At 42.1% G+C, this 22,250-nt stretch overlaps 1 protein-coding gene across 2 annotated transcripts; it reads left to right on the top strand.

Annotated features, from left to right (window-relative positions):
* The first annotated feature begins 7,142 nt into the window (after positions 1-7,142).
* On the top strand, positions 7,143-21,315 carry CDCA7 (cell division cycle associated 7). 2 transcript variants are annotated; one of them, XM_030916964.1, is made up of 10 exons: positions 7,161-7,302; positions 11,024-11,149; positions 11,567-11,803; positions 15,542-15,778; positions 16,137-16,214; positions 17,151-17,345; positions 17,812-17,952; positions 18,647-18,796; positions 19,497-19,633; positions 19,977-21,315. In XM_030916964.1, the coding sequence occupies exons 1-10, from the start codon at positions 7,282-7,284 to the stop codon at positions 20,005-20,007; spliced, it is 1,353 nt and encodes a 450-aa protein (XP_030772824.1). In that variant the 5' UTR covers positions 7,161-7,281; the 3' UTR covers positions 20,008-21,315. The 2 variants fall into 2 exon arrangements, with proteins under 2 accessions (XP_030772823.1, XP_030772824.1); XM_030916963.1 differs by lacking the exon at positions 11,567-11,803 and having other exon boundaries at positions 7,143-7,302.
* Positions 21,316-22,250: the final 935 nt, after the last annotated feature.

The following is a 22,250-nucleotide window of genomic DNA, read 5'->3' as shown; positions in this document are numbered from 1 at the left end:
GCCAGCATTTGTGAACCAACCAGCCAGGGTGATAATGGGCTGGGCCCTCCAACAGAGCGGCTTTGTCAATTGAAGCCTAACTTTAGGCCTTTTAGCTATATTGCCTTTATGCATCCTGAAAGCAGGCACTGGAGAGGTAAATCTGTAATTAGGGGTTATTTAAACAGAGATTTGTGACCTGACAGACTGCAACCTGTCTATATCCACAAACACAGTGAAATTGCTCCAGCCCTTTGTCTCCGGGGGTATCCGGTCTATTGAAGGTCTCTGGTTTACAGGGGTGTTTGGGTTCGTGTTATACCGCCTGAGAGATGGGTGTGTGGGACTGAGAGCAGCACATGAAACATTAGCATTGTTTTGAAATCTCATCTAAAAATGATACATGCTATTAGCGGTTGCATTCTTTGTCTGAAAACCAATCATTCTGAGTTAAAGTTTGACTTTAGCTTACCTCATTATACAAGTGCTCTGAACCTCACGATCAAGTTTCAAACTTAATAATAGGAAATGGAATTCTTTGTCCAAGGGGAATAAAAGGTATAGGGAAACACAGAATTCTTAAAGTTTGTAGTAGCCCAGGGAATTCAAAGCTCTTTAACAGGAGATTGATATTTTAGAATATTTTGAAGATTTAAAATTCCAGGGCTGGGGATGGTGGCTCATGCTTGAAATCCCAGCACTTTGAGGGGCCAGGGCAGGCAGATTGTTTGAGCCCAGGAGTTCGAGACCAGTTCTGAGCAACATGACGAAACCATCTCTAAAAAAATAGAAAAATCAGCCAGATGTGGTGGCCTACATCTGTAGTCCCAGCTACTTGGGAGGCTGATGTAGGTGGACTGCCTGAGCCCAGGAAGTTGAGGCTGCAGTGAGCCATGATCATGCTACTGCACTCCAGCCTGAGTGAAAGCGAGACCCTGTCTCAAAAAAGAAAAAATGTAAAAATAAAATTCCACCTACAACCACTTTATTTGGAAAAATAGCTAAGGCATGCTGTGCTTAATGCTTAGGTGATGGGTTGCGAGGTGCAGCAAACCACCCATGGCACAGATTTTCCTGTGTAACAAACCTGCACATTACATCCTGCATATTTACCCTGGAACTTAAAAAATAATTAAATTAACTTATACAAATAATACTTATAAATATAATAAGTATTTACTAAGTACCTGTTGTATTAACAACCCTCATATCAAATACTGTCTGTATAAGTATATGCTTATAAAATGTCATTTCCTTTTACCTTTTGTTGTGGCCTGTGCCACCATCTTTCCCTGAACACTGATATTCCATGCTTATTCATTTTGTGTCTTTCATTTAAAATGAAAATATTTACCAGTGTGTGATTAATAGAATGACTTAAAACCTTTATGAGGCACCTAAAATTGCAAGACAAACTTGCATTCCTATTTATAGGAACTGCATATTTAATACAAATATATTGATATTGATTGGCAGAACAATTTCTCCAAAACTTAAACATTTTTAAATTATTAAATGTTTCAGATACAAAAAAGAAAGAAAAAAAAGCACAGGAAGTAAACATGTAAAAGACACCCATGTACTAATCACTGGCATTTGCCACATTTAACAATTTGCCATATTTGCTTCTCATGATTTTTATTTTTCAAGAAAGCACTGTTAAAGCACTGACCTTAGACAAATTAAATTTAGCAGTTTAATGGAGCAAAGAATTGCAAATCAGGGATCCCCTCAACCAGAGTAGGTTCAGAGAGGCTCTAGAGCAGCTTCATAGTGGAAAAAGATTTATGGACAGAAAAAGAAAAGTGAGGTACAGAAAACAGAAGTGAATTACACAAACAGCTGGATTGGTTACAGCTCAGGGGTTGCCTTATTTGAATACAGCTTGAACAGTTGGTCACCCTTGATTGGCCAAAACTTGGTGGTTGGTACAAGAGTAGGTTAGTCTGTTTATACATCCAGTTGGGTTACAGTTCATTATGTATGGAGAAGCCTTTAGGCTGAACTTAAACTATATAAGGAGGCGGCTTTAGGCTAAACTTAATTTAACAGCATTAGTGATAGCTGGGTGGTGGTGCACAACCCATAGTCCCAGCTATGTGGGAGGCTGAAGTGGGAAGATCACTTGAGGCCAGGAGTTGGAGGCGGTAATGTGCTATGATCACACCACTGCACTCCAGCCTGGGCAACATAGCAAGACCCAGCCTTTAAAAAAAAAAGAAAAAGAAAAGAAGCATTAATAATAGAATCAAAGGCCTCACCCTTGCCTCTTTCCTCCTTTTCCACCTTAAGTTAACTTCTGTCCTATTCTGCTTGTCTAGGTTTTTATACTCTCACAACTTAGGTATGTTTTGTGTTTCTAAAATTTGCATAAAGGTACACTTTACAGATACTTTTGCTATTTGCTTTTTCATTGAACACTGTTAAGATTTCTCAACAATGATGCCAGTAAGCTATGCCATTCATTTGAACTACTGTTCAGATTCCATTGTACAAATACACCACTGTTCATGTATCCATTTCCCTTCTGAGGGGCATGTTGACTACAGTATTTTACTATAGTACATAATGCTAATATGAATGAACCATCCATCCCTCAAGTCCAGTTAGCTCTAACTTTTATAATAATAATATATCTTAAATCTGACTTCATCTGACCCCACAGTTATCCCAGTCCAAGCCATCATTTTCTTCTACAGGAGCCCATAGGTATCCCAGCTTTCACTCTTGGCTCTCCTTCACTTTACGACCCACACAGTCCATGGGGTCGGATTGGGTCTTTCTTTTTCTCAGAATCCTTCAATGACTTCCCATCATATCTGGAATAAATTCAAAGTTCTTCCCATAGCCAAGAAGGTCCCACGTGATCTGGGCTCTCTCCCTCTTTGCCTGGCTTTCTATAGTGTGCCTTGCTGTGCACTGCCTTACAGCCTTTGGGCCAGCTGTGCACTGTGCCTGAAACCAGCACTTTCCTCTTCTTCCTGTAGCTTCCTTCCTGACTTTGTTCATGTTCCTCATCAGGTGTCACCTTCTCAGAGAAGCCTTTCCTGTTTCTCTTATTTAAATTTGTACCTCTTTCATTTTCTATCCCCTTCTCCTGTCTTTAGCTTTCACCTTGCTTTTTTCTTTGCAGAAGTTAGCACACCTGAAACTATTCTTTTGTTGTTGTTGTTTACCTCTGCTCTCCTACTAGAATGTAAACTTCTTGAATCACAAGTTTCTTAACAGTATCTAGAATGATGAATCCTTTTCAGAAGGTTTTCAATGGACTCTGTTCAGATCCATCAGAGGAATCACTATCTACGGCAGCTATAGGCTTACGAAATGTATTTCTTTCTTTTTCTTTTCTTTTTTTGAGACTCTGTCACCCAGGCTAGAGTGCAGTGGCGCAATCTTGCCTCACTGCAAGCTCTGCCTCCCGGGTTCACGCCATTCTCCTGCCTCAGCCTCCCGAGTAGCTGGGACTACAGGTGCCCACCACCACACCCGGCTAATTTTTTGTATTTTTAGTAGAGACAGGTTTCACAGTGTTAGCCAGGATGCCCATGTCCTCAGGCATTATTTACTTGCTCAGTCTCCTGACCTCGTGATCCTCCTGTCTTGTCCTCCTGAAGTGTTGGGATTACAGGTGTGAGCCACTGCACCCGGCCATGAAATGTATTTCTTAAATAATAAGACTTCAAAGTTAAAATTACTGCCTGATCCACGAACTGCAGAGTGGATGCTGTTACCAGGCAAGAAAACATTCATCAATCTCCGTTAGAGCTCTTGGGTGAACAGGGGCACTGTCAATGAGCAGTAATATTTTGAAAAGAATCTTTTCTTCTGAGTAGCTCTCAACAGTGGGCTTAAAATATTCAGCAAACTACGCTGTAAACAGATATGCTGTCATTCAGGCTTTGTTGTTCTGTTTATAGGACACAGGCAGAGTAGATGTCACATAATTGTTAAGGAATTAAGAATTTGGAATGGTAAATGATCAATGGCTTCAATTTAAGGTTACCAGCTGCATTCATTCCTAACAAGAGGGTCTGCCTGTCCTTTGAAGCTTTAAAGCCAGACATTGACTTCTCTCTAACTATGACTTCTCTCTCTTCTTCCAACAGAAAGCTGTTTTGTCTACTTTGAATATCTTTTGTTTAGTGTAGCCACCTTCATCAATTATCTTAGCTAGGTCTTCTGAATAATTTGCTACTTCACCTTGTACTTTTATGTTATAGAGATGGCTTTCTCCCTTAAACTTTGTGAATCGACCTCTGCTAGCTTTCAACTTTTCTTCTGCAGTTTCCTCACCTCTCTCAGTCTTCACAGAGTTTGAAGAGAGTTAGGGCTTTACTGTGGATTAGGTTTTAGCTTAAGGGAATGTTGTGGCTGGTTTGATCTTCTCTCCAGACCACTTGAATGTTCTCCTTACCGGCAATAAGGCTGTTTTGCTTTCTTATCGTTGGTGTGTTCACTGGAGTAGCACTTTTAATTTCCTTCAGGAACTTTTCTTTTGCATTCACAACTTGGTTGTTTGGCACAAGAGGTCTAGCTTTCTTCTTATCTCTGCTTTCAACATGTCTTCCTCACTAAGCGTAATCATTTCTAGCTTTTGATTAAAGTGAGAGATATGTGACTCTTTTCATTTCAATACTTAGAGACCATTGTAGAGTTATTAACTGGCCTAATGTCAATATTGTTCTATCTCAGTGACTGGGGGGGGCGGGGCATAAGGAGAGATAGAGACAGGATGGTTGGTCAGTGGAGCAGTCAGAACACATACAACATTTATTGATGAAGCCTGTCATCTTATATGGGTACAATTTGTGACTTCTCAAAATTATTACAACAGTAATAGCAAAGACCACTGATTATAGATCACCATTATGGATATAAAAATAATGAAAAAGGTGAAATATTGCAAGAATTACCAAATGACACTAAATGAGCATGCGCTTTTGGAAACATGGCACTGATAGGCTTGCTATACATAGGGTTGCCACAGACCTTTAATTTTAAGCATAGTGCAATAAAATGAGGTATGCCTCTATTCCCAAATTGCTCTGAAAAGTTAAACATTTACACTACTAACATCATTGTGGGAGTTTCTCATATTCTTAACAATATCTGGTCTTATCAGGCTCTTTAAGTTGTGCCAGTCTGAGTGAAATTGTATCTTCCTGTGTTAGAGGCATTTGAACCACAGCAACTCCATCTTGAATAGGAGCTGGGTAAAATAAGCCTTGAGACCTGCTGGGCTGCATTCCCAGGAGGTTAAGGCATTCTATGTTATCTATATTACAGGATGATGTAGGAGGTCAGCAGACAGGTCATAAAGACCTTGCTGATAAAACAGGCTGCAGTAAAGAAGCCAGCCAAAACCAAGATGGTGAGGAGAGTGACCTCTGGTTGTCTTCACTGCTACACTCCCACCAGCATCATGTCAGTTTACAAATGCCATGGCAACATCAGGAAGCTACCCTATATGGTCTAAAAAGGGGAGGCATGAATCCACCCCTTGTTTAGCATATAATCAAGAAATAACCATAAAAATGGGCAACCAGCAGCCCTCAGGCGGCTCTGTCTATGGTGTAGCTATTCTTTTATTCCTTTACTTTCTTAATAAACTTGCTTTTTCACTTTACGGACTTGTCCTGAATTCTTTCTTGTGCAAGATCCAAGAACCCTCTCTTGGGGTCTAGATTGAGACCCCTTTCCAGTAACACTTGTTTTAATTTGCATTTTCCTGATTACTAAAAAGACCAGACCAGAGATCTTATCCTTAAAAAACACATACACCAAATTATTTTCTTGTGCCCCCAGGAAGACAAAAATTTCCCTATCAGAGCCTTTCACAGGCAAAGTGACTTAATCTTCCCCTGCTTCATGGGTCTAGTAATTCCACATTCTCATATATTTAGTTTTAGTGGCACAAAATTACATTCCCAAATGTTTATTCATTCAACAAATACCGAGGGCCCTGTAATTCTGTGATTTCACCACCCACCAATAGCCTCTCCTCCTGGCACTCACCTTCTAGACCTTGAGCTATTTGTCCCTTGCACAGTGGCAGAGTGATCCCTGGGTAGCTGTATTTAAGAAAGGCAGGAAGACTCCTTCCAATCCATTGTCCTCGGGCATTATTTACTTGCTCAGTTTTTGTATTCAGTATACCCAGAAAGGAACACAGTATGTCCATGCACACTCTTACTGCAAAGGAATTAATTATTCCCCAGAGAAAAGTTTTGAAATGAGGTGGGAAATGCGAATGTTTTCATTTCAAGCGCTTGTTTTAAATGTTAAGAGTATAATTAGTGTCTTCTAAAGAAACTAAATTTACTTTTTCTTCTAGAAGCAAGTTTTTTGCTCTTCACACAGACAAAAAGCCTCACTTTATTTCATTATTTCGTTGTAATGCCAAGTTTGGTTAAAAGGGCAATGAAAAGTGTTTTCCGTTCGCACTGACTCAGGGTAGTTCTCAATTCTGAAGACAGAAAAGATCATCAAGCCACAATTGTTCAATCTTTAGTTTCTATCCCAACAGATAATCGTTAAAGGTTAACTATATTATAGATGTCTTCATCAAGCGGCTGCGGCTTTTCTTCTACTTTGAAAACCACAAGTCTAATGTAAAACAAGTCGGCTTCCTGTGCTTTTTGGAAAGAAAGATCAGGATTTAACTCATTTTATTGCTTCAGATAATGGTGTGGTTCCCAGATAAGAGGTTACATCCAGGGGCGGTGAATTGGATTATGAAGAGTGGAGTTCGTGCTGGATTCTATGAGTTTTTAAATCTTGTAAACCGCACGCAGCAATGAAAGTGCTAAATGCCATGGTGCGTGATTCGCGCCACCCTCGCACTGCTCTCCTTTACCCCCGAGACTCCACTTTTCCTCCGCCACCACGAGAATTCATGCAAATGAGCCAGAAAACCCCAGGGCAATACGAACCATTTTCGCGCCACTCGCTCAGGACCGTGCAGCTGCATGAGGAGAGTGGTCTTTGTATCCCCTAAAGCGCCCCTTTCTCAAAGGGATTTTAGGAGTGACCAAGGCTATCCCTTTAGGTCAGAATATATAGGGAGGTCGTGTTTTTTCCAGGGGACCACCTAGTCTTGCGCCGGGTCTGGCCGTTACCACAGCTTGCAGGACCTGTGTCCCAACGCGGGAAAGAGAGCCCGAGCCCCGCCCCTCCGGGCCCGGGTCGGCGCGCCCCGCCTACCGGCCGCGCTGCTGCTGCTCCTCCTGCTGTGGGACCGCTGACCGCGCTGCTGCTCCGCTCTCCCAGCTCCAAGCGCCGACCTGGGCACCCGCCACCAGCATGGACGCTCGCCGCGTGCCGGTGAGGGCTGGGCGGGCTAACCCGAGGGGCGGGCGCGGTGGGGGCTGGACGCAGGCGGGCGCGGGCCGACCCTCTCCAACTCCGCAGCCTAGCGCTGCCTTTCAACTGGTGGCCTGCCTAGGCGTTGCCCGCTTGGGCAAGCTCCTGATTTAGTGCACCTAGAATAACTGAGGGCCATGGGGACGTTCCTGCGCGGCCTGCGCATCCGAAGTGCGGGCGGCGTGGAGACTTGAGTCGTTTGCAGGACGGCTGGCAGCGCTGGAAAGCCCTAGGCACGTGCGCCCGCCAAAGGCCGGACATCGTCCGGGAGGGCTGGCCGGTCCCGATTGTGCCTGCCAGGCACAGCCGGCCTGCCTGTCCCCTAGGAGTTTGTCCTGCGGCGGCCCATCCTTTTCCCGCACACAACTCGGAGCCAGTGCGTGGCTCGCCGCGTCTATACCCACGCTAAGTGGGTGGCCCTTGGGCGCGCACCCCTCCCGGCAAAAGCGTCCGTTTCTAACCGCTGAGGGCCAGTGCGCTGGATCGTTAAGGTCTTTCGAACCGGTCTCCTAGAACTTGGGTTGCGCACGCAGTGGGAAGTGACCGTAGTACCGGGCGGTGGTTAAGTGCATTTAAAGGGCTTGGTGGGCCAAACCGTTCGCCGACCATTTGCTCGTTTCCCACTTCCTCCACCCCACCCCCAACCCCCAACCCCCCAGCCTTACTCTTAGCTGCAGGACGTTACTCTGAATGGAACGTTACTTTTTGCTCTAACGGAAGCCAGAACGTAGGGTCGGGCTCCTGGAGAGGGTAGAAGAGTGGGGGTTGGGTGAAACGGAAGACAATGACACGTTTAAAATAAGTATCAGGGGTTTGGGACCCACGCGGGGGAGGACAGGTTCGCGGGGGTGGGTGCGATGAGGCGTGGTTTCAGAGCTGAGTCGCCGCCCCGGTGGAGCTGGGCATTGGCTTTCTGGATGAAGAAAACCATGTGTAGCTGGTCTTGGAACCTGACATGCTTGGGTTCAAATTTGAGCCGCCATGGAACTTCAGTAATCCATTTCGCCTTCCTGAGCCTCAGCTTCCTCATTGGCTAAGTGAAAAGAACGATAGCACCTTTGTTGCAAAGAATTAAACCTGACCTGAAAGCGTACTTAACATAGTGCCTGGCCCGAAAAACTACTATAAATGGTATTAGTTATTACTTACCTGCCAAAGAAGTTCATCTCCGTCTTGACTGTTTGCCTTGCTGCTTTTTTGTGGCTTTTCCTCCAAAGATACATTTGCCTGGTAAATAACTCTTGGCTTGTGCTGACTTGTTAAAACTCAGCATGTATTTCTCGGACAGCATCCAATAGAATGCCGCCTTTGAGCTCTCTGGGGCCTCTGACTGCTTGCAGGTAGATGAATAAAAGGTGGTAATTCCTGCAGTAACGCGAGGAGTACTTCTGTTAAGAAGATGGCAGACTTGGGTTCTCCTTCCTGCCCCTGTGATCTTGCAGTCTATTACACCTTCCTGGGGCCTTCAGTTTCCTCAACTGGAAAATGGGATCTGAGATCCTTTTCAGCTCCCAAGATTCATTTGTGTCCCAGGCTGGAGTGCAATGGCACAATGACGGCTCACTGCAGCCCACCGGCCTCAAGCAGTCTTCCCACCTCAGCCTCCCAAGTAACTGGGACTACATGTGCGCAGCGCCACACCCGGCTGATTTTTGTATTTTTAGTAGAGACGGAGATTCACCATGTTCCCCAGGCTGGTCTCAAACTCGTGGGCTCAAGTGATCCTCCCACCTTGGCTTCCCAAAGCGCTGGGATTACAGGTGTGAGCCACCCTCCTACACACACACCTAACCTTTATATTTAGTAGCTCTACCTTTTACACATTGTCCTGCCTTGTTAAAAAGGCAAAAGACGAAAACTTCCTAAGATGATTGAACGGAGTTTACTTAGGGTTATAGGGATGTTGGGGGTGCCCTCATGTATTTTCAAGAGACTGAAATGCATAATGTTAGGCAAAGAAGGAGGGCAACAGCATTCTGGTCACCTGACATCTTACATCTTAGCATATTTCGTAGAATCTGAAGCAGAGCTTGCCCTTTCAAAGTTTTCAGTATAAGGAATCACTTCTGCTATTCCATGGCCCTATTTAAGAGAATAAAAATACAGGACCTAAAGCAACACTTAAGAAATCTCGTTAAATGTTAAGAAATGACAAACCGCTATCCTTTTTTACACAAGATAGATGCCAATTGCATTTTCTGAGAGCAGTGCCAGGCTGTTTAGTATTTATGAATGAATGAAGCATTTCTATATAAGTAATTTGCACTTTATAAAAGGACTTTTAAAAACTTAAGTCTTGTATAGCAAAGGGACAGCAGAAAGAGCTGAATGACAGCCTCAAGTAATAGAGTGCTAAAATGGAATCAGGTATCCCACCTGCATTTGGAGTGCTGTTTGACCTTTAACTTGGCTTCTTGTACCATCTGTTGAAGGGTTTGATGTATTTGCTTTGTAAAGACTTGTGTGGAAATCAGGATAGTCCTCTTGATTGGAATGGGGCCTGCTTGGAAGCCTGCCATCTTGAAGTAGAGGTCCTGCCCAGTTTTTGTAGTTTGTGAAATTAGCATCACAGTACATAGCCCAAAGCTTACAAAAAATACCTCATTAGCTTGATTTTGGCTGAGGGAGAAAATCTTTCTGCCATTTTGTACTTTTGAAATTTCCTTTTAGAAGTACGGTTTAATTAAAAAAAAAAAAAAAAACAGGTTGGATTTTAGGAGTTTAGCATTAAAAACTCCTGTGGAGCCCAGTATAATGCTAAGAGCTAAAGATTAGGGGCTCATAAAGGTGGGTTGAGAGGTAGCTCTACAGATGTTTGAAAAAATTGATAAATGTCTTTATAATTTTCCTGCCAAGGGATCCCTTCTTAGAATTTGACCTGGTTTTGGCCAGGCGCGGTAGCTCACGCCGGTAATCCCAGCACTTTGGGAGTCTGAGGCGGGCGGATCTCTAGGTCAGGAGATCGAGACCATCCTGGCTAACACGGTGAAACTCCGTTTCTACTAAAAATACAAAAAACAAAAAATTAGCTGGGCGTGGTGACGGACGCCTGTAGTCCCAGCTACTCGGAGGGCTGAGGCAGGAGAATGGCATGAATCCGGGAGGCGGAGCTTGCAGTGAGCCGAGATCGCGCCACTGCACCCCAGCCTGGGCAACAGAGCGAGCCTCTGTCTCAAAAAAAAAAAAAAAAAGAATTTGACCTGGTTTTAAAGATTTTTGGGTCCAGGTACAGTGGCTAATGCCTATAATCCAAGCACTTTGGGAGACTCAGATGAGAGGATCGCTTAAGCCCAGGACTTTGAGACCAACCTGGGCAACATAGCAAGACCCTATCTCTAAAAAAATAAAATAAATTAGCTGGGCATGATGGCACATGCCTGTAGTCCTGTCTACTCAGGAGGCTGAGACAGGAGGCTTGCTTGAGCTCAGGAGTTCCAGGTTGCAGTAAGCTATGATCTCACCACTGTGCTTTAGCCTGGACGACAGAGCGAGATTCTGCTTCTTACAAAAAGAAGAAAGAAAAAGTTTTTTGTAGCGGTTGACAAACTTCCTTTTCTATGTAGGGTATGATAAATGGACATAACTACTCTGTGCTGTTTGAACCTACTAAACTAAAAAAATGATGTCTTTAGTTAAATAAAGTAAGCATCATGCTTAATAGGGGTGCTATTTCCATTTGCAGCAGAAAGATCTCAGAGTAAAGAAGAACTTAAAGAAATTCAGATATGTGAAGTTGATTTCCATGGAAACCTCGTCATCCTCTGATGACAGTTGTGACAGCTTTGCTTCTGATAATTTTGCAAACACGGTAAGTGCTGCCTGAGAATAAACAGAATTGAGTCTGCAGTGCTCAAAATGCCCCAGATGCTTTGTGCGTGATTAAAACTGCTTGCTTTTTGCCTACATTTCTATACAGCCGTTATGAAAATACAGTATGCACTATAATTTCATTTCACTTTTTGCTGTGGTTCTAGGTAGTAATTGTTGGAGGTAGATTAGCTACTTATTCTATCCTTTTGAAATGTCGCCTAACCTAACATGCATGATGATTTGCCATAACAACTCAGAAATCATTTGTAAACCTCTGAACCATTTTTCTTTGTAACAAAAGCTGTTCTCTTGTAGTGCACTTGTAAATGTGATTTGCTCTCTGCACGGTTTATGGAAAATTGGTTCTTGAAAAAGAAAAAAAATGCACAACCACATTTATTTATTTATTTTACAGAAACCTAAATTCAGGTCAGATATCAGTGAAGAACTGGCAAATGTTTTTTATGAGGACTCTGATAATGAATCTTTCTGCGGCTTTTCAGAAAGTGAGGTGCAAGATGTATTAGACCATTGTGGATTTTTACAGAAACCAAGGCCAGATGTCACTAACGAACTGGCCAGTATTTTTCATGCCGACTCTGACGATGAATCATTTTGCGGTTTCTCAGAGAGTGAGATACAAGATGGAATGGTGAGTTTGAGAATTTCACCAGTTTCAAGAAGTAAGATATATTTAGAGGCATGACATATTTTTAAAAAATTTTTTCTTACGATTTTGATTTTAGTCATGCCAACAGACTTTGTTGACCTTTTTAAAATTTTGAGTATTTTCTTCGTGTCTTAGAGCAGTGTTTACTTACTTATGTAGTTGGACTTACAAATCATGAACATTTTGTAGGCTCTGAACATTTGGAAACTGGTAAGATAAAATTGGCCAATCTCCAGATTTTCATTACCACAAAAATCCAGCCTAATCAGGAAGCACACTAGTCCTAAATATTATCTACATTTGCATTTAAGTTCAAGTGCCCAGCCTAGTGCCTGTCATAGAGCAGACCTTTGATAAATGTTGGTCTCATCATGGTAGATCTGTGGCTGCATCTTGAAAACCTGTGATGACTTATGTGCAGGAGTGCCATTGCAGATAATGACATTGAGGGCCCTTCCTGCTGCTACTTTTGCTCCTTGGTTGGCTTTTCCTATGCATGCTACCTTCCTTTGACTGCTGCTGCCACTGCTGTGCTGTGCCTTGGTCCCACTATTTCTGAGCGTACTGTTTAATTCTGCACGCATTCTCTCATTCCAAAGACTTTCTCGACAAAGGAAACAGTGCATTCACTGATAATCAGGTGCATGCTCTTCAACTCACTGGTCTGACATGGATCCACTGCCTGAGGATCACGGTTTGAGTAGCATTGATACAAGTGGCAGTCCACCTGGCCAAGGAGTGTTTTGGTCCAAATCAGTGCTTACTGGAGTTTGTTGCAGAGGGGCCAGACTGCAGATCTGCATGTGACACAAACATTGTCAATAACCTGAATAATTTCTGGGCAGTGTTTCAGTTCTTTGAAGATACTGTCATGATTAATAAAATGCCAATTCATTATAATTGGTAGGAACTCATGAAAGGTTTTTGTTGTTTTGTACTCTCTAAATCCGTGGACACTAAAAGTACAAAAAGCTGTTTGTGGGCATGTAAGACTTTTTTGAGACAGGGTCTTGCACTGTCAATCAGGTTGGAGTAAGTGGTGCGATCATGGCTCACTGCAACCTCCACCTCCTGGGCTTAAGTGATTCTCCCTCCTCAGCCTACCCAGTAGCTGAGACTACAGGCATGTGCCACCCTGCCTGGGAACTTTTAAAAATTTTTTGTAGAGATGTGGGCTCACTTTGTTGCTCAGGCTGTTCTCGAACTCTTGGGCCCAAGCAATCCTCCCATCTTGGCCTACAAAAGTGCTGGGATTACAGCCATGAGCCACTTTATAAATATTTTAGTGTTAAAACTGGGTCTTTATAGGTGAAATTCAGGGACTTTATGGGTGATATTTTTTCTTCTCTCTTTTTTTTTTTTACCTGCAACCATTACCACAGTCAATTTTGGAATACCTTTATGACCCCGAAAAATGACTCTGTACCCATTAACAGTCACTCCTTATTCTTTCCCAACACCCCCAGCTCCTGGCAACCATCGGTCTGCTTTCTGCTGTCATAGATTAGCCTGTTGTGGATATTTCATATAAATTGAATCATGATATGTGGTCTTTTGCGACTGGCTTCTTTCGCTTAGGATAATGATTTCAAGGTTTATTTATGTTGTGGCATGTGTTAGTTCTTCATTTTATTGCAGAATATTCTGTTGTGTAAATCAACCACATTTGATTTACCCATTCATCAGTTGATGGATAAGTGGGTTGTTTGCACTTTTTTGGCTGTTACGAATAATGCTACTGTGAACATTCGTGTACAAGTTTTTGTGTAGACATATACTCTTAGGTATGTACATAGGAGTAGAATTGTGGTTCATGTAGTAACTGTTTAACCTTTTGAGAAATAGACAAAGAGGCTATACCAGTTTGTATGCCTACCAGGAGTGTGTGAGGGTTACGGTTTCTCCAAATTTTTGCTAATAGTTTTTTTTTTTATTTTCCTTTTGCTTTTTTTTTTTGAGACAGAGTCTCACTCTTGTCACCCAGGCTGGAGTACAGTGGCACAATTTTGGCTCACCACAATCTCTGCCTCCTGGATTGAAGCGATTCTTGTGTCTCAGCCTCCTAGTAGCTGGGACTACAGGCACGTGCCACCACACCTGACTAATTTTTTATATTTTTAGTAGAGACGGGGTTTTGCCATCTTGGCCAGGCTGGTCTCGAACTCTTGACCTCAGGTGATCTGCCCATCTCAGCCTCCCAAAGCGCTGGGATTACAGATGTGAGCCACCATACCCGGCCTTCTTTTGCTTTTTAGCTCTACTATGAAGTGGTTGGTATCTCATTATGTTTTGTGGGGCGGGGGGGGGGTTGTTGTTTTGTTTTTGTTTTTGTTTTTGTTTGGACACGGAGTCTTGCTCTGTAGCCCAGACTGGAGTGGAGTGGCATGATCTCAGCTCACTGCAACCTCCGCCTCCTGGGTTCAAACGATTCTCTTGCCTCAGCCTCCCGAGTAACTGGGATTACAGGCGTGTGTCACTGTGCCTGGATAATTTTTGTATTTTTAGTAGAGATGGGGTTTCACCATGTTGGCCAGGCTGGTGTCCAACTCCTGACGTCAGGTGATCTGCCTGCCCCGGCCTCCCAAAGAACTGGGATTACAGGCGTGAGCCACCACACCCAGCCTCCATTGTGATTTTGATTTATATTACCCTATGGCTAATTTGGATAAATTTTTAATGATGAAAACCTATATTATTTTTGGAATCTGGAAATATTTTTATTTTGAGCTTCTAAAAGTAGATTAGAGAAGTACCTAGAGAAGTCAAATTTATAGACAGAAAATAGGATAATGGTTGCCAGGGGCGGAGGGAAAGAGGGAATGGGGAATTACTGTTTAATGGGTATGAGGGAGTTTTAGTTGGAGAAGATGATAACATTGTGGAGATGGATGGTGGTGATGGCTGCACAACAATGTGCATGTATTTAATGCCATTGACCTGTGCACTTAGAAATGGTTAACATGATAAATCTTATGTATATTTTATTATATATTTTTGTAAAGTAGAGAATTGAGATGTGTTAATATAATTTAATATTGCCATCAACATTGAGGCCATATTTAGAGGGGAACACATTTTTTTCCCTTTTTTTTTTTCTCAAGACAGGGTCTGGCTCTGTCGTACAGTAGCACGAACACGGCTCACTGAGCCTCTGCCACCTGGGTTCAAGCCATTCTCCCACCTCAGCCTTCCAAGTAGCTGGGACCACAGACGTGCGCCACCATGCCCAGCTAATTTTTGTAGTTTTTTGGCAGAGATGGCGTTCACCATGTTGTCCAGGCTGGTCTCCAACTCCTGGGCTCAAGTGTTACACCCGCCTTGGCCTCCCAAAGTGCTGGGATTACAGACGTGAGCCACTGCATCCAGCCAGGAGAACACATTTGTTCTTGTCAGAATTCTTTTAAAATACGTAAAGATCTGTTTTTAAAGAAATGAAAAGTAGGTGGTAGGAATTTTAACATTTAAAAAAAAGGCTCAGAACCACAGGCCTAGGGACTGTGAAAATAGCTTATAGCAGTGTGGTCCAGATAGGCTACATGGAATTAAACTGCACTCTGTTGATTGTTGTACTCTTTGTAGTTCCTGATTTTGTTACCCAGAGGTGTCAATGTTCAGTTAAAATTCATTTCATACAAGTGTCTCGTTCAGAAGGGACTTTGTAGTCATACTGATGAAGCTTGTCTGCTGATCAAGTCCTAATGACTCCATTGTTGTGATTAGAGGCTGCAGTCAGTTCGGGAAGGCTGTAGGACCCGCAGCCAGTGCAGGCACTCTGGACCTCTCAGGGTGGCAATGAAGTTTCCAGCGCGAAGTACTAGGGGAGCAACCAACAAAAAAGCAGAGTCCCCCCAGCCCTCAGAGAATTCTGTGACTGATTCCAACTCCGATTCGGAAGATGAAAGTGGCATGAATTTTTTGGAGAAAAGGGCTTTAAATATAAAGCAAAACAAAGCAATGGTAGGTATCTGACTTTGTGTTAGAATTAATTTTTCCTCTCTAAGCGACTCATTGCTTAAATCTTCCATCACACAAAAAAGTTATTTTTTTCTGTTACATGAATAAAAAGTTACTTTTGTTTACCTGTGAAGTCTTCAATGTGTGCCTCAAAATGTGTTTCCTTCCCTGAACTCCTTTTTTTTTTTAATCTGTTAAAGGCCTGGTTAAGAGTATAGGGGAAATCAGAAACTTTGAATGTGTCAACTTACTTTCACATTTCAAACCAGGAGATGTACTTGAGTATTTTCAAGAAGTTAGTTGCTCATTTTCGGCAGTTATTCTAAGCCAATGATATCAGTTTAATTTCCTCCCTTTTTAGCTTGCAAAACTCATGTCTGAATTAGAAAGCTTCCCTGGCTCGTTCCCTGGAAGACATCCCCTCCCAGGCTCCGACTCAGTAAGTACCAGTCCTTCTTTATATACAGTAGTGTTTTGGGCACACGTAAGGTGGATCTGTGTTGTGTTTAAAAATCTAATTTCTTTATTTGTGTGGCCTTCTAGACAAACGAAGGGGACCTAGAGGAAACCCCCTGACAGATCTCTGGATGATCCTCCTTGAATCCTGGGTAGTTTGGTCTCTCCTTGCTGTGCCTCTGTGGCACTGAACCCCTTTTGATTGGTTATTTCTTTTCTTCCCAACTAGACTAAGTCCATCACTACGTAATTAGTCAACTAGACTAATTACCTGCCCTCACGGGCAGGTAATGAAGATCAAAAACTTTTTTCTCTTCTCCAGTGTGAGCACATTCCTCTTACATGGTAGATGTGCAATAGATGTTTTTAAAATTGGAGAATGAAAATAGAATAAGAAAATCACAATTTCTTATCAAGTCATAGCTTGGTATCATATACAATTGCATTCTGAGGAATTAAGCTGGTACAACTCAGGGAGATTTGGTATGTCTGCTGTGATAGAAAAGATTTTTTTTCCCTGCCTTCCCCTGAGGAAAGGAAAGATGGAAAGAGGAAAACCATACAGATATGCCTCTATTGTGCAATGTAGAAACTGAATGTGTTTCTACAGGGCCAAGACACATCAGAGAAAAAATTTTTTTTAGAACAAAAGATCATTTCTTACATCTTCATTAAGTAAAAGAATAAATAGCTCATCTCTCAAGTTGAAAGAAACTGGGCTTGGTATTACAAAAGCAAAATAAAGATAGCCATATAGATTTTAGGCTCATTTTGCCATGCATTATGTAAATGACAAGGAAAATGAAAAAATAGAGCTCTCTTTACTTAAAACATCCTTAAGGAGAAGGTATGAATTCCCCAAAGTACTACTTCTCTTTATTATGGAATAAATGGATTCCCTTATGCGTGCTTTGTTTAGCGATCAAGGAGACCGCGAAGGCGTACATTCCCGGGTGTTGCTTCCAGGAGAAACCCTGAACGGAGAGCTCGTCCTCTTACCAGGTCAAGGTCCCGGATCCTCGGGTCCCTTGACGCTCTACCCATGGAGGAGGAGGAGGAAGAGGATAAGTACATGTTGGTGAGAAAGAGGAAGACCATGGACGGCTACATGAACGTGAGTTCTGGGCATTGGTACTTGCTCTTCTGATTCTCATCTTCAGTAGGCCTGGCATTAGACACAGCGCAGGTACACACACATCCTCAACACCAGGCGATCCATAGTAAATGTTTTTCTCTAACCATTCACAATTGTAAACGTCACATAAGCTTACTTGGTAATTTTATTAGCAGGTGAGAATTGGGTTTTCTTCATCTCTTCTTAATTGCAGGCATCGTTTCCAAAATGTCCAGTTATGGCTACGGTAAGCATATGGCCGGTTTTTCTACCATAAGCTCTAGGAGAGATTTCCAGGTTGAAGTTTGTGAGAAGAAATTACAAGTCAAGTATCTGAGATTCAGAGCTGGGGAGAGCCAGTTTTGAATCTCTGTTTCATATTTGCATCTCTAGTTTTCAGTTTTGAATCTCTTTCACTCAGTTTTTCAGTTTTTAAGCTCCGTGTTTTGTATTCCTTGTAATGCAGGAAGATGACCTGCCCAGAAGTCGTCGCTCCAGATCATCCATGACCCTTCCGCATATAATTCGCCCAGTGGAAGAAATTACAGAGGAAGAGTTGGAGAACATCTGCAGCAACTCTCGAGAGAAGATATATAACCGTTCACTGGTGAGAGCCTCTCAGTTACACCTGAGAATGTAAACATCTGTGAGAGGAAGAGAGCTTCTGTCCCTAAGTGTTGCCTAGGGTCTAAAGGGCTTAGCATGTGAAATGTGTGCCTATATGTTTTTTTCACATAAGGAAGGAAAAGTTTTAAGTATCCCTGGGATTTAGCCCTCTTTCACAGTAGAATTATCTGCTTAGTAAGTCTGTAGTGTGGTAAATCTTTTCTCCTAATTTAGAAATCAATTCATTCAACATATATTTATTGCATATCTATTATGTGGGTATACATAGCTAGGTGCTGGGGTGTGGTGGTGCACCGAAGATAAAAATGGATTTGGGTAGGTTATTTTTTAATATGACCTTTTCTTAAAGGAAAGTGGTTTTACCATACCAGGCCAAGTCTTATATTTTTAGTGGAGATGGGGTTTTGCCATGTTGCCCAGGCTGGTCTCGAACTCCTTGGCTCAAGCGATCCACTCTCCTCAGCCTCCCAGAATGCTGGGATTACAGGTGTGAGCCACTGCACCTGGTTGAGTTATTTTTCATACCCGGCATGTACATGTGTATACAGAGATTCACAGACAAAATAAAATGTAAGACTATACTACGAAGAGGGACATTCTGTAAATATGCCATTTTCTCTGTTAAAAAGCAGTGGCTTTTTGTTTTTTGTTTTTTCTTACTTGCTTATTTGTAGGGCTCTACTTGTCATCAATGCCGTCAGAAGACTATTGATACCAAAACAAACTGCAGAAACCCAGACTGCTGGGGCGTTCGAGGCCAGTTCTGCGGCCCCTGCCTTCGAAACCGTTATGGTGAAGAGGTCAGGGATGCTCTGCTGGATCCGGTAGGTGCCTGCCAGGGGTTGGTCCTGTGGGCTTGAAGGTCAATCACAAACTGTGATGAGGCCAGAAAAAGGCATTGGTGAAGGGGTGGAGCCCTTTCTGTTACGGGGTGCTCTTTTTTTTTTTTTTTTTTTTTTAAGATGGAGTCGCATTCTGTTGCCAGGCTGGAGTGCAGTGTCGTGATCTGAGCTCACTGCAACCTCTGCCTCCTGGGTTCAAGCGATTATCCTGCCTCAACCTCCCAAGTAGCTGGGACTATAGGTGCACGCCACCACACCCAGCTAATTTTTGTATTTTTAGTAGAGACGAGGTTTCACCACGTTGGCCAGGATGGTCTTGATGTCTTGACCTCGTGATCCACCCGCCTCAGCCTCCTAAAGTGCCGGGATTACAGGTTTGAGCCACCACACCCATCCCAGGGTGCTCTTAATTCAGAACACAAATGAATTCAGAGTGATGGTGCTGCATAGGCGTGAGCCGCTTCCACCATACTCTGGTCTGAACTGTCCCTGGGAAGTTGTTGCTCCATTTATTCCTGGTAGCTGCTTGTAACTTCCACTCCTGGAAGGAAGCATCAGGCATGACTAATGCGTATTAATCATACAAATTTTTAACCTTGAAGAAGGGGTTAAATGTAATGTAGATAAGTTGGTGGGGAGGTAAGGTTTAACTTAATTGTGCTGTTTGACAATCCTCCTTCAGAACTGGCGTTGCCCGCCTTGTCGAGGAATCTGCAACTGCAGTTTCTGCCGGCAGCGAGATGGACGGTGTGCGACTGGGGTCCTTGTGTATTTAGCCAAATATCATGGCTTTGGGAATGTGCATGCCTACTTGAAAAGGTAGTGGGTGTTTTTTTTCTCTTCCACATCTGAATCTTATATTCATTTATGTCTTAATGAAAAGACAAATGTCAGAAGAGTGGTTATGTCTGGCAGGGTGGAGACTGACTGGAAAGGGGCACACAGGAACGGATGAGAACATTTTCTGTCTTCACTTAGATGGTGGTAACCTGGGTGGGTGGGTGTGTATGAAAAAGTCAGATTATATACTTGAAGATGCGTACACTTGACCATAGTGATGTTATAACTCAATAAAAATGTTTTTAAAAATGAATTAGGCTTTCAAAAGAGAATTCTTTGGTTGAAAACTATGTCCTGACAAGTTTCCTTTTGTCTTTCACAGCCTGAAACAGGAATTTGAAATGCAAGCATAATATCTGGAAAATTTGCTGCCTGCCTTCTACTTCTCAAATCTTTCTTATAAAAGTTTCCAATTTTTTCACTGAAACCTGAGTTAAGAATCTTGATGATCAGCCTGTTTCATAAGAAACTCCAGTCAAGTTAATCTTAGTAGACATGTGTTTCTGGAGCATCACGGAAGGTATACTGCTAGTTACACTTTGCCCTCCTGCAGTTTCTTCTCTGCTCCCAACTCCCATCTCATAGCATCCCCCTCTATTTCCAATGCCCCTCTCCAACCGCTTAGTTTTTGTATTTCTTTTAAATTACAGTTTTATGAAAGCATATTTTATTTACTTGGTGTTGAAATAGCCTTCATAAAACCTAAGCACTTGGAAACACAATAAAAGTATTAACTAACTAGATCTATTGAATTTCAGAGAAGAAGCTTCTAACTTGTTTACACAAAAACAAGTATGATTTAGCATTCATACTAGTTGAAATTTTTAATATAATCAAGGCACAAAAGTCTTACAACCATGTGGAAAAATTAGGTAATTATTGCAGATTGATGCCTCTCAATTCCATGTATTGCGCTTATGTTACAAGTTGTTGTCACAGTTGAGACTTAATTTCTCCTAATTTCTTCTGCCTGAAGGGTAAGTGGTGCGTCCAGCTTACACAATCATGATTCAAAGGTTGGTGGGCAATGTAATACTTTAAAAGTATGATGGAAGAGCTATCTGGAAATTATGAGTAGGCTGAATTTTTGGTACAAAACTTTAGTGTAATTGTAGTTTGCAAAGTTTATTTCAGTTCACATGTAAGGTATTGCAAATAAATTCTTGGACAATTTTGCATGGAAACTTGATATTAAAAACTAGTCAGTGGTTCTTTGCAGTTTCTTGAAAATTTATAAACCAGGCACAAGGTTCAATTTAGATTTTAAGCACTTTTATAACAATGAGAAGTGCCTTTTTGGAGATGTAACTTTCCGCAGTTTGTTAACCTGACATCTCTGCCAGTCGAGTTTCTGGGCAGATTTCCTGTGTCAGTGTTCCCCCTCCTCGTTGCATTAATCAAGTTACTTGGTAAAGGCGGAATCTAAGTGTTTGTATGTCCCAGTTTACTTGCATGTGTAAACCATTGCTGTGCCATTCAATGTTTGATGTATAATTGGGCCTTGAATCGATAAGTGTACATACAGCTTTTGATTTGTAATGCTTTTATACAAAAGTTTATTTTAATAATAAAATGTTTGTTCTAACTTGTCTGCTTTTTTAAAAATAATCTCACTGCTAATTTTTTTTCATATTTAAATAAAAGGCCATTTCCACCTTTTCTAAAAAAGTCTGCCTTTTGACTGAAGTTTCTGAAGTTCTAAGGTCAGGTCATTTGGAAGGACCTCACTAGGTGACAGGACTGATACCTATGATCAGAAAATGGGCTGAGATCACCACAGTGCCTGATAGAAAACAACATGTGCCCATAAAGTTTTGTAGTGTTTTCCTTTGTGTTGTGCTTTGCAATAAATACCTGGCTTACTTTTATCAACCATTCAAGCATACATTAAATGCATGCTGTACGTTGAGGCTTGTTCCAGGACTGTGAGAATCAAAACAAAAAAGGCATGGTCTAAAAGCTCTCACAGCCCAGTGCTTTTTTAATTATTTTTTGTAGAGACAGGTCTGGCTATGTTGCTCAGGCTGGTTTCAAACTCCTGGACTCAAGTGATCCTCCTGTCTCGGCCTCCCAAAGTGCTAAGATGACAGGCAAGAGCCACCACCACACTGGCTGTCCAATTCTTTAGACCAGGGGTTGGCAAACTACAGCCTGTGGGCTACATGCTGCTGCAGCCTTTATTCATATGGCATATGAACTAAGTTTTTTTTTTTTTTCATTTGTAAAGGGTTGTTAAATAGAGTATGGTTCACAAAACCTAAGATATTTACAACCTGGCACTTTACAGAAAAAGTTTACTGTGTCTGCTCTGGAGTTACCTGAGAAGCCATGTTTACCTCATACTCATTTGGGGAGAAGAGCAAGCTAAATGAAGTTGTACAACTGGTGTTCTATGTAGATCTAAAAGAAATCAGTAACTTTGTTTTTGTAAACTTTTTGGGTCTTAACCCAAATTATAATCCAACCTTATTGGATATGTAATTGGGAAGCTTAAATGTTTAGAGTTTATGTAAATTGACGCTTATTTGGAAAAGTTTAGGTGTTACCATGTTTTAATAGAAAGTAGAGCTAATGTGGTTTTCATTAAAAATTAACT

Source organism: Rhinopithecus roxellana, chromosome 14 (genome assembly GCF_007565055.1).
Source record: "Rhinopithecus roxellana isolate Shanxi Qingling chromosome 14, ASM756505v1, whole genome shotgun sequence".
NCBI classification, from domain to species: domain Eukaryota; kingdom Metazoa; phylum Chordata; class Mammalia; order Primates; family Cercopithecidae; genus Rhinopithecus; species Rhinopithecus roxellana.
This window is presented reverse-complemented; position numbering and strand designations above follow the sequence as displayed.